Source organism: Dipodomys merriami, unplaced genomic scaffold (genome assembly GCF_024711535.1).
Source record: "Dipodomys merriami isolate MVZ:Mamm:240054 unplaced genomic scaffold, mDipMer1.0.p SCAF_3, whole genome shotgun sequence".
Classification (NCBI taxonomy): domain Eukaryota; kingdom Metazoa; phylum Chordata; class Mammalia; order Rodentia; family Heteromyidae; genus Dipodomys; species Dipodomys merriami.
Genome location: NW_027204492.1, coordinates 71,918,245 through 71,931,220, shown reverse-complemented (window position 1 = coordinate 71,931,220; position 12,976 = coordinate 71,918,245). Strand labels below are relative to the sequence as shown.

General features: G+C 38.0%; 1 protein-coding gene across 8 annotated transcripts in view; it reads right to left on the bottom strand.

Moving 5' to 3' along the window:
- Positions 1-12,976, bottom strand: part of Eda (ectodysplasin A) — a 403,176-nt gene that overhangs the window by 16,109 nt on the left and 374,091 nt on the right. For all 8 annotated transcript variants that reach the window (XM_070040247.1, XM_070040248.1, XM_070040249.1 and 5 more), the window contains one exon: positions 1,287-1,310. In XM_070040247.1, the coding sequence (XP_069896348.1) occupies positions 1,287-1,310 (24 nt within the window). The remainder of the gene's footprint in view (positions 1-1,286; positions 1,311-12,976) is intronic.

Here is a 12,976-nt window from a genome sequence, read left to right as displayed (position 1 = left end):
TGCCTGGGTCAACCTGGGCTTTGATACTGCTCTTGTGTTGCCCTGCATTGCTGGCATGACAGACTCATACCACTGCCTAGCCATTGGTAGAGATGGAGTCTTACCAACTTTCCTTCCTCCACACCAGGTTGCCTTGAACCACAATCTTCCATCTCCACCTCCCAAGGAATGAGGAGTACAACCTTGAGTCACTGTGCCCAACATATAAATCTTAACAGAATCATTTCACTTAAAACATTTGAATAAAAAAATCATTAGTTTTACACTATCTTCCTCCAGGCTCCAAATCCAGAGATAAACTTGTTTCACAGTTGGTTCTTTTAGTGCTAAGAAGTGGAGCATATTTTTCTAGTCCTGCCCTTGGAGCCTGTTTTGCCTTTGGATTCTCATTGTTAAGTAAGCAAACACTTCTATGGGTCTTTTTGTCAGTCTCATCTCAGGTACAACGAGGACTTACTGAACCAACAAGAACATAGTAGAACTGTCCAAGTAGAAGCTTCTTTACAAAGGCTAAAGGATCAAAGTAATTCTACAGCCTATTTTTTTCCATCACAGGGAGTTTGATAATGACTCCTTAAAGCAAGAAACATCTTCCTAATCATCTGAGAAGCTGAAGAAATCAAATATTGCCATTTTTCCATAGGTAATACACCTTTTGCTCTATAAGGTGTTTTAAGTCCTCCTTCAAACCAATAATGGACTTAATAAAGGAGGAGGGGGAAGGAGAGAAAAAAGAGAGGCTTCAGGAAGAATAAGGAGAATGAAGGAAAGAGATGTAAATGGTATTGTTTGGAAGACAGAGCAAGAGTAAGGGGAAAAAAGCAACTTATGTGTTGCTAGAGAATCAATTCTATTTTTTTTTTTTTTTGGGTCCGGTCGTGGGGCCTGAACTCTGGGCCTGGGCGCTGTCCCTCAGCTCTTCAGCTCAAGGCTAGCGCTTTACCACTTGAGCCAAAGTGCCACTTCCGTCTTTTTTCTTTTTGCTTATGTGGTGCTGAGGAATCGAACCCAGAGCCTCATGCATGCAAGGCAAGCATTCTACCACTGAGCCACCTTCCCAGCTCAATTCTATTTTTTTGATCAACCATCACTGAAGAATTATTTCCTGTTCTTTAGAAACTACAACAGTCAAATGCATCACATTGATGGAATAAAATAATGAGCAATCAAACACTGAAAGAAAAAAAATATGAAATCTTACTTTCTTGATTTTTTTCTTTTAATTATTTTTAAAACACCATATTTACATGATATTTTTCCTTTATAAAATTGGGAGTTCAACTTACCCTTCTTTTTGTTTTTAACTGGACCTATGAGAAACAGAAATGAAAATTTAAGTCAGTGGAAAGAAACACAAATTGTTTTTTCTGTAAAGCAGTCACTAAAAGGGATCCCCCAAATACTACAAACTTAAAGATGTCCTACAGCCAAGGGCCAAGTTTTTGGTAAAGAATCTATCAACTATCAGGCCTTCTCAATCAGTCTGTTTTCTGACTGTTGATGCCAAAAATTACAAAGAATTTTCTTCTAGTGGAGGTGGGGAGATATGTGTGAGAGAATGGGACTTCCCAGTAGAGATGAAATGCCCAGAAACGCACAACTCAACAACCCTAGGACGGCATTCCATTAACTCTGCAAGTCCTGAGGTTGAAGAGTTATGCATTCAGGTACAAATCTCATATGAAGTCTTATGGTGAAAGTGGAAAACTTTTTTAAAAGGGCTGTTTTTATAGCAGGGACACAGCAGCAGTAGTTTACTTTTTACTCATTTCCTTATTGTGATTTGTTAGTTATTAAAACAGTGCCAACAATAAAACACTCATGTGGGGGCCATATGTACTCCCAGTGCAATTTACCAGAACTTAATAAATGCTCTAAAGGAGGTGTCAACAGTTTCATCAGCAGTAAAATCACATGCACTTTCTTGCAAATTGCTTTTTTTTTTTTTTTTTTTTTGAGCCAGGGTCTTGCTCTATAGCCCAGAATGGGCTTCGTCTCAAGATTCTCCTATCTCTGCTTCTTGAGTGCAGGGATTACAGGCTTGTGCAATCATGCCTGGCCTTGAGAACTGTTTTTAAGGAAAACAATTTTAATCAATAGAGGGAACTTGGGAAATCTAATTCTTTTCTAATATAGTTAGGCAACAACCACTCCCTAGACACACACAGTTTAGGTTTTTCTTAGTCATTTTCCCTCCTGGGGACCCAATTCTCTTTATTCTGTAGATGGATCTTTCTTTAGATACAGGTATTTAAAATCTGTTCCAAGCACCAACATAGACAATATTATACAACATTAAATTTCTGTCAATGCCCTCAGGAGCTTACAAAAAGAACAACAAATAGTTGTATATTATCTTATAATTTGTAAAACATGCTTTGTATATTGTCTCATTTAATCCTTGCAACAAGTCTGGAATAATATCTACCTATGAAAACAGGCTCTATTAGATGTCAGTAAACATTTCTAACATTTATAGCTTCAGTGTGACCATCAGAGCTACACCTGCTATTTAAAAAAAAACAGTACATGTATAGACTTCCCTAGCAAAGAAATGTGCAACAGTAGATGTCTTAAATTGAGTTGAGCAACTGGCTGTACTCCCAGCCTTTGTCTTTTTGCCCCCTACAGTCTTTATCTTCTTTTAACAGCTTTGCACACACTTGAGAATGTGCATGGTGGTGGCGGCAAGAAAGCAAGCAACTCAACCTGAGAAGGGGCCTCCTCCTTGTCCTCCTTAAACTGCAAAACTACTTAGGAAAGGATTTACACAGAAATGGCCCAGCTCCACCAGCCAGTAGCCAGCCAGCCATCTCAGCCACCACATTCACCTCAGCAATGGAGAACAGTAGGACAACAGCTGTTGCTGCCATCGTGACCTCATAGCCAAGCTGTGCTGGGTCTGATACAGTCTTTACTTTTTCTTTTTTTCTTGCCTTTCTGCTAGAGTGTTGTCCTGGAGCTTTTTCATTTAAGGAAAGTGCTCTACCTCTTTGAGCCACAGCACCACTTCTGGTTTCCTGGTGCTTTATTGGAGATAAGAGTCTCATGGACTTTCCTGTCCTGGCTGACTCTGAACTGAAATCCTCAGATCTCAGCCTCCTGAATAGCTAGGATTATAGGCATGAGCCACCAGTGCCTGGCAAGAATTTCTTTAAAGATGGCAGACTAAAGACACTTATCACATTCCTACATCTCCACAAATATGTTAGAGCCTCAGGTTCATGGCTTCAAGGAAAGGTGCCCAGCTTTCTTATGCACACACACACACACACACACACACACACACACACACACACACACACACACACACACACACACACACACACACACTTTCATATATATAATAAAAGTCTTTTGCATATGGGCTGGGAAGGTGGCTCAGTGGTAGGGTGCTTGCCTTGTATGCATGAGGCCTTAGGTTCAATTCCTCAGCACCACATAAGCAGAAAAAGCCAGAAGTGACACTGTGGCTCAAGAGGTAGAGTGCTAGCCTTCAGCTGAAGAGCTGAGGGACAGCACCCAGATCCAGAGTTCAGGCCCCACGACCAACAGAAAAAAAAGTCTTTTACATAACATATTACTAGAATTGTTTCTTTTGGATCAGAGTGGGAAACGCTTTCCTTTTATATATGGTCACTGTCTTCAATCATATATTGTTAGGTCCTGCATAGGGTAATATTATAAAAGTAGTATTTTTCTAGTTTTCTAGTTTCCTTTTTAAATTTATAATTAATCTAGTATAGGTTTTGTGGTAAACAATGTGAGGAAAGGAGCCAAAACTGAAATTTTATTTTTCTCCCCAAATGGTAACCACATAGGGAATTCATAAAGAAAAAAGGGCTCAAAACCTTTCTTCTACTCTATCTTTGGTCATGGAAAGGCTCTCAGAGACATTGTGTATTTCCCTTGAGAAAAAAGATAATGTAAAGTCATTAGGCTGTATCACATTTCCCATGAGTGCTAATGAGTACATCATTTCAAAAACACAGAGGTAAATCATTCTTATGAGTTTTAAGCCTCTAAGCCTAGGTTCTGTATCTGCTATGCTCATTGCTTCCATTTGAGGCCATTATACTTTCCCAACTGAATGAGAAGAAATGCAAAACAGGCAGCCCTCTTCTGAGTTCTGTAACACTTTAGATGTATTGATTTAGTTTCTACATATGCTTCAGAAACTTGTTCTTACATATTCACTGCACTATCACTATTACAGGTCTGTGTCAATGGTAATAAGCTACATTTCTACATCATTCCAATTTCCTCAACTTGTAACCATTATGTTTTCTATAAAAAATGCATCATAGTGGGACAGAAGGTTATGCAGTACCCGGGACTGTTCTGATAGAATGAAAATTGAGATCAGACAGGTTTTGTTCAATGTAGGTGGTCACTGTGCCTATATGACATTAAGAAAATTGTGTCTTGTAACAGAAGGAGCTAGTTCTAAATTCAACTATAAACTGTAAACTGTTATAAGACAAGTGATTTTTATTCTGATTTTCATTTGCTAAATGAAGAAATACTCTATACACTGTCTCTATTCAAGGCCTAGGATTATGACCAGGAAGGATGATATAAAACCAATGAGCTAGAATTCTGTAGCCAGTAAAATTACTCTTCAAAAAATGAAGGCAAAAAGAGACTTTCAGACAAAATTAAGAGAATTCATTGCCAGTAGATCTGCCTTGGAAGAAATATTAACAGAAGTTTCTAAGAAGGAATATGATATAGGTCAGAAACTTGGCTCTCCATAAAAAGGAAGTGAATTTGAGAATAAGAGAAAATAAATAAAAATATTTTGTTGAATCTTAATAAAACATACAACAATTTTGTTCAAAATAATTATAGCAGAAATGTGCTCCATGATTATAACTTATAAATCTGAGAGACAACTTACAGCAATGTCAAAAAGGAGAAGAAGTACACATTGGGAAGACTCTTCTCTAGGGCTCTTGAAGTGGTAGAGTGTTATTTGAAGGTGGACATGAAATAGTTCAAACAGTGGGGAAACCTGTATATTGTTTTTTAAAAAAGGACAAATCATATGCTAACAGAGGAGAAAATAGAATCATAAGATGCTTGATTAAAATCAAAGAACGCAGGAAAAGAGTGGAAGTTAAGAAAAGAAAGGATGCCGGGCACCAGTAGCTCATGTTACTCAGGAAGCTGAGATCTGAGGATTGCAGGTCAATGCCAGCCCAGGCAAGGAACATCCGTTAGACACTTATCTCCAATTAACTACCAGAAAACCAGAAGTTGCACTGTGGTGAGCTGAAGAGCTCAGGGACAGTGCCCAGGCCTGTGCCCAGGCCCTGGCCAAGGCCCAGGCCCAGGCCCAGCATTCAAGCTCCATGACTGGAAAAAAATGTCAATGAATAGAAAACTACCATGATAGTAGAAATTAACTCTGCTATACAAATAATCACTTTAAATGTGAATGCTGTAAAAACATGAATTAAATATAAAGGCTAATGGTACACACTTGTAATTTGGGCACTTGGGGACCAGAGGCAAGAGGGTCATGAGTCTGAGATCAGGCTAAACTATATAACAAAACTGTCTGAACAAAACAAAACAAAAGAAAAATCAAGCAAACCATTGCAGCAATGAGAAGTACAAATTGTTATGCCGAAAACGAACTTTACAACTTTGGTGGGGGGGGGGCAGGGAGGATTGGTAAGGGGGGGAGGATGGGAAGGGATGGGAAGGGGAAACAAAGGAGGAGGCTACAATGCTGGATAAGAAATGTACTCATTATCTTGCCCATGTAATTGTAACCCCTCTGTACAGTATTTTCACAATAAAAAATAAATAAAAGAAAAAAAATAAAAATCAAGCAAACAACCTCCCCCCCCCAAACAGGATAACAAAGTAGATTAAAAAATAAGTCCCAGGGCTGGGAAGGTGGTTCAGTGGTAGAGCGCTTGCCTTGCATGCATGAGGCCCTAGGTTTGATTCCTCAGCACCATATAAGCAAAAAGAAAAAAGCTGGAAGTGGCGCTGTGGCTCAAGTGGTAGAGCGCTAACCTTTAGCTGAAGAGCTGAGGGACAGTGCCCAGGCCCAAAGTTCGGGCCCCACGACCAGACCCAAAAAAAAAAAAAGTCCCAAAGTTAAATTGTCTAAAAGAAATCCACTTTAATATAAAGTCACAGGTAAGGGGATGACAAAGATATATACTAAGTAAAGATATACACTAACTAAAGAGTAGCACACTTCAGAGGAAGGGAAATGATCAGGGACAAAAAGGATATTATATCATGACAAATGGGCCAAAACTCTGGAGGAAATAATAATCTTTATATGTGTATGAACCTAACAAAAAGAGCATCAAAATATGTGAAGCACAGTGATGGAACTGTGTGGAGAATAGGCAAACCCACTATTGCAGTGGAAGAAGATTTCAACACACCTATAGTACTTGCCAGCTCTAGCAGGCAGAAAATCAGTGAGTATAAAGTTAGGCTGAATGGCTACCACGAGCAAAGCAGAGTGAATTGACATTTACAACAAACATGTTTGAACATTAATCTGGCACCTATTCTTCTCAAGTTTACACAGAACAATGATGAAGATAGAACACATTCTGGTCTATAAAACACACCTTTACAAATTTAAGATATGCAAACACATCAAAATAGAATAAAACTAGAAATCAGTAATAGAAATAAAGTTGGAAAATTCCAAACTACTTAGAAATTAAACATCACACTTGTATGTAATACATTTAGTAAAAAAAAGTCTCAAGAGAAATTTAAAATAGTTTGAACTAAATGGAAATTAAAACACAACCTATCAAAATGTGTGAGACGTTAGAAAGGACAAAATAAGTAGCCTTTTTTTGGGGGGGTGGTGTCCGGTCGTGTGGCCTGAACTCTGGGCCTGGGCGCTGTCCCTCAGCTCTTCAGCTCAAGGCTAGCGCTCTACCACTTGAGCCACAGCACCACTTCCGGCTTTTTTCTTTTTCTTTCTTTTTTTTTTTTTTTGGCTTATGTGGTGCTGAGGAATCGAACCCAGGGCCTCAGGCATGCAAGGCAAGGGCTCTACCACTGAGCCAACTTCCCAGCCCAGAAAGGACAAAATAATGGCATTCGCAGGGAAATGGATGGAACCAGAAAGAATCATGTTGAGTGAGGTAAGCCAAGAGCAAAGAGACAAATGGTACATGGTCTCCCTGATATGTGGATGTTAAATCCAAAACATAAGGAGATACAACAAAGTAAACATGACTCGAGAAACAAAGGACCTCTACTCATCTGGTCATATCATTACTAAATGACCTCATGCTGCTGACCACATATATGGCATATATGTGCACATCAGAGGGAAACTAGGAGGAGGACACAGAAAGAAACAGAGGGAAATGGGAAAACATACAACAGTGGGACCCATCAGCTGTACTGGACATTGATCAAAATGAACTAAACAACTCAATGGCAGAAATGGGAGGGAGGCAACAAATTATCAAAGAAACAACTGCCCAATAAATAAGTGGGCTAAAGACTTAAAGAGAAACTTCTTTGAAGAGGAAAGAAGGATGGCCAATACACACATGAAGAAATGCTCAACCTCCCTAGCCATAAAAGAAATGCAGACCAAAACAATATTGAGATACCACCTCACCCCAGTTAGAATAGCTATAATCAAGAACTCTAATAACAACAGATGCTGGAGGGGATGTGGACAGAAGGGAACCCTACTACATTGTTGATGGGAGTGTAAATTTGTTCAACCACTCTGGAAAGTATGGATGTTCCTCAAAAAACTCCACATAGAGCTCCCCTATGACCCAGCAATCCCACTTTTGGGCATTTACCCAAAGGATCACAAACAAGACCACACTAAAGCTACCAGCACGACTATGTTTATTGCAGCATTATTTACCATAGCTAAGATCTGGAACCAACCCAGATGCCCCTCAGTAGATGAATGGATCAAGAAAATGTGGTATATATACACAATGGAATTCTATGCCTCCATCAGAAAGAATGACATTGCCCCATTTGTTAGGAAATGGAAGGACTTGGAAAAAATTATATTAAGTGAAGTAAGCCAGGCCCAAAGAAACATAGGTCCCATGGTTTCCCTTATTTGCAATTATTAGTATATGTCTGAGACAAGCAGAAACGGTCAGATACGTTGATGTTAGGTGAAATGAACCCCAAGATAAGGATTTTTTCTTTCTTGCAATTGTTTCTAACATATTTATAAGATGATTTCTTTGTTGCTTTGTATGTCCCTCCCCCACGGTATAACCCCTGTTTTCACTGTATTTGATGTTGGTATAATTTGTGGAGGGGAAGGGAAAAAACAAATTGTTTAAATAGGGATACAGGTAGACCCATTGCAACAATGAGATGTACAAGATGTTATGTTTAAAATGAACTTTACAACTTTGGCATGGGGGGAGGGGGGAAGCGGGGGAGATGGGAAGGAATGGGAAGGGGAAACAAAGGAGGAGGCAACAATGCTTGATAAGAAATGTACTCATTATCTTGCCCATTTAATTGTAACCCCTCTGTACAGTATTTTCACAATAATAATAAAAAAAAGAAATGGGAGGGAGGGAATGAGAAGGAAAGAGGGAACAGCTGACACTAAGCAAAAGGAAAGAAATGTACATATCACCTGATGAGGAAGAAATAACTGTATTGTCAAAGCTCACAGAATTCACAAACTTTATAGACCACAATAAAGACGATTTGCCCCATGAAGGTTAGAATGTGTTTGTGACTTTATCACTATCCCACAATACTGTGAAATTTGTGAAATTTATGTAATCACTTAATCACAATAAAAAACTAATAAAAATGTGTGAGGTGCAGCAAAAGCAGTGCTGAGAGGGAAATTTGTATCACTGTATGCGTATATTAGAATAGGAAGGAGAAAACTCTAAAATAAATATCTAAGCCTCCACCTTAGGAAACTAGAAAAAGAACAAATTTAAATGAAGCTATGAAGAAGAAACTAAATAATAGATATCAGAGCAGAAATAAATGAAGAACAGAAAAGTAATAGATGAAATCTGGTTCATTGAAAAGATCAATTAAATAGATAATCCTTTACTCAGGGCAACCAAATAAGGGAGAACACACACTTTACTAAGAGTAAAAAATTAAAAAGGATGCCAGGGACATGAAAAAAGATTTTAAAAAATTACAAGGAAGAAAAACTGTAGACTGATGTTTCTCTTGAATACAGATGCAAAAATCCTCAATAAAATATTAGCCAATCAAATCTAACAAAGTACTAAAAGAATTTACAGCAAAATTGTATATTTTAAGCATGTATCTTAAAAGTTCAGGCACTGGAAATTTGGTCCTTAATGAATCAATGTTTAGAGGCAAGGCCTTTTAAAAATTATTGGGTTACCTTAGTAATAGATTAATGGGATATCATGGGAGTTCCCTTTTAAAAAAAATAAAAGTGGGCTCTGTCTGATTTGCTTGCTCTGTCATGCCATGCAATCCCCTCTGTCCTGCCATGACCCACAGGAAAGCTTTTATCAGATACTTAACAGATACTAACATCACGTTCTTGGACTTTCTAGCCTTCAGAATGGTGAGCCAAAGAAACTTCTAGTCTTTATCATTTACCCAGTCTCAGCTATTTTCTTACAACAGAAAATGATGTTTATAAGAATAACAAGATGGGATTTATTCCTAGATGTGTCAGCATTCAAAAACCAATTAATTATATTTACCACACATCAACAGGGAAAACAAGAAAAATCAAATGATCATATCAATAGGTGAAGAAAATGTCTGACAAAATTCAACCACCTTTCATGGTGAAAAGTTCTCAGAAAATTAGGTACCTATGTAGAAAATGTCACAGAATCTACAAGAAGTCAGCTGATGGTGCATAGGAATTTCTACTTTTTTCTCCCTTAGGAGGATAGACTTACATAGGAAATGTCTCATTTTTCTTTCTATTCTTCTATGTCCAAAGCAGAAGGCAGATTATACTATAGGGTCCATCACATCTTTTCATCTAGCCTTAGCAAAATGCAAAACAAACTCATGACTCCACAAAACCCATTTAGGGAGATGAGTAGAGCTCCATCACTGGCCTCAAGCTTGTGTTTTCTTTCTTCTTGGAAGTACTGGAGTTATAACTGAAGGCCTCAAGCTTACTAGTCAGTTGCTCTAACACTGAGCCATGCCCTCAGGCTTTTTTTGAACATCATTTTGAGACAGGGTCTCACTTTTTGTCTGGGAACTTGCCTGGACTACATACACTTACTGTATGCTTCATGCAATATCTGGGATGATAGGCACATGCCAATTATTGGTTGAAAATAAGTCTTGTGAACTTTTTTTTTGCCTGGATTGACCTTAAACCACGATTCTATTGATCTCAGCCCCAGAGAAGCTAGGATTACAGATGTGAGCCATTGTACCTGGCTTCTTTCTTTAAAAGACATTTTTTATTTCACATTTTTTGGGACACAAGATAGCTCAAAATGGCCTTAAATTCACATCCTTCTACCTCTGCCTTCTAAGTACTAGAATTACAGTCATAGACCACCAGCCAGGCCTGTGTTGTTTTCTGCCACTTTTTCAATGAACTGTAAGCATGCTTTCCCAGAGTTAGCTGCTGCACAATCTGGTTCTTCTTTAGAAGAATGAAAAACATTTTAAAATACCAAATGTCCAAAGCTTTCTGAAAAAGTCAACAACAGCTTCCTTTTCCAAGAGAAAAATCCCTCCTTGCATCCAAGAATGTAGATTTACACATGTAAAAATGTGTATTTGTACAGAAACTGTGATGGTTTATTCACATATGAAATCAACTGTGATAACTTATCTTTATGACATCAAAGGTTTATTTGCAAAATGAGACCTTTGTTCTGGTCCAGTAAATCTATCTCATGTTTTGAGCCAGAATTTAGATATGTATAACTTTTAAGCATCTTTTTCATTTTGAATTATAAAGAATATTTGGAATTTACTGCTATAGTTTCAACTGTACTCATCACAATAGTGGTCCAAACTGGAAGACATTAAAACAAAACAAAACTGAACTTATTCATATTGGCTATTTACTTAGTTTTCTTGTTTGCAATGAAAAGGAAAGAATTCACAAATGCCAAGAATTAAGCACCTGTTTCAAATTAAACATCATCCTTCTGCTTGCAAAATAGTTCCTTTATATCAAACTGCAGCAGAAGACACATGTCAATTCCTTTTTCCTTCCTGAAGAAGTCAATGCTAAATGTTTCTCTGTGTTTATTCTGAGAGGAGGAACAAAAGAACAACAATGGGTTTCCATTCCCAACCACAGAAGTAATGTAGACAAAGAGGTCAATATTTCAATAGGGAGAGTAGCTAAGGAAAAGAAGCAGGACTTCCTGCTCAAGAACATAACATAGAAATTCTGACCAAGTCCTGAGCTGGGAATTTTGTTTTATGATGAATGCAAGAGCATTTATGAGGGGTTGACTTGTGGTTCTAGTGGTAGACTGCCTACCTAGCAAGTGTGAGGCCTTGAATTCAAAACCTACTATCACCAAAATGAAAATAAATAGATAGATAAATAAATAAATAAATAAGCAAGCAGCTGTTGTCCGGAAAAGGGGGATAACATTCCTAATGTGGTCCAACAGAAACATTTGGCCTTCTTGGAGCTGGTATTCTCTGAGTGCCTAATTTCACCATCTTTACTTCATTATGGAATAGCCATTTTTGAAAAACAACTTGAGTGTTACTTAAAAAGTGAAACATGGTCTTACGACACGACCTCAAAATCATATTACCAGGTACTTACTCAAAGGATCTGAAAATTTATGATCACATACAGATGTCAATAGTAGCTTTATTTATGATTGGTAAAAATTCTTAGCAATTTAACAGTTAATAAGTAAATGGATAAACAAAATGTGGTATATCCATACAATGAATTCCTATTCACCACCAAAAAAAGAAATTGGCTTTAAAGCCATATGATGATACAGAGGAAACTTAAATGTATATTGCTAAGTGAAAAAGCCAAGGTTAAAGGGAAAAACCCATGTGCTGAATAATTTCAACCATATGACATCCTGGAAAGGGTAAAATTATGAGATAGTAAAAAAGATCAGTGGTTGCCAAGGGTGGGAAAAGAGGGAATATACAGGAGCTCTGGGTTTCTGTCCAATTTTCCTGTGAATAAAATTCCTCTAAAATAGTCCATAATCATAAAACTTAATTATTAAAATACCAACTACCATGCATGCTTGCCTAAGACCAGGACCAATATCCAGTGCATCTTCTTTCCCACACCTCTTGCTCCTTTACTTGACTTCATTGACTCCATTCCATCTACCTAAAGTACCTTTCTCCAGTCTCACTTTCTTTTAGTGTCTCATTATCTTTTAAGATGCATATCAGAATCAATGTCTCTGTTCCATAATACACTATTGCTCTTATCAAATTGCAATTTTTCTCTTATGTATTTTTTTCTACCTACTAGATGGTTAACTTCTTGAGGACCATGGCCATGAATGATCCATCTCTACATTTTTAGCTCCAAAAATCTTGGAACTGTCCCTTAGCCTTTTTCACTCTACCACTTGAGCCACAGATCCACTTCTGACATTTTAGTGATTAGAGACAAGAATTTCATGGACTTTCTTTCTTTGGCTGGCTTTGAACTGTGATACTCAGATTTAAGCCTCCTCAGTAGCTAGGATTACAAGCATGAGCCACCAGTGTCCAGCCAGTAGCATTTTATTTTTTGGTCGGTGATGGGGCTTGAACTTTGGGCCTGGGCACTGTCCCTCAGCTCTTTACATCAAGGCTAGGGTTCTACCACTTGAGCCACAGTGCCACTTCTGGTTTTTTGGTGGTTTATTGGAGATAAGAGTCTCACGGACTTTCCTCCCCAGGTTGGCTTTGAACCGCAATCCTCAGATCTCAGCCTCCTAAGTAGCTAGGATTACAGGTGCCTAGTAGCATTTCTCTTATGTGTTTGTTCAATGAAGAAATAAATGAC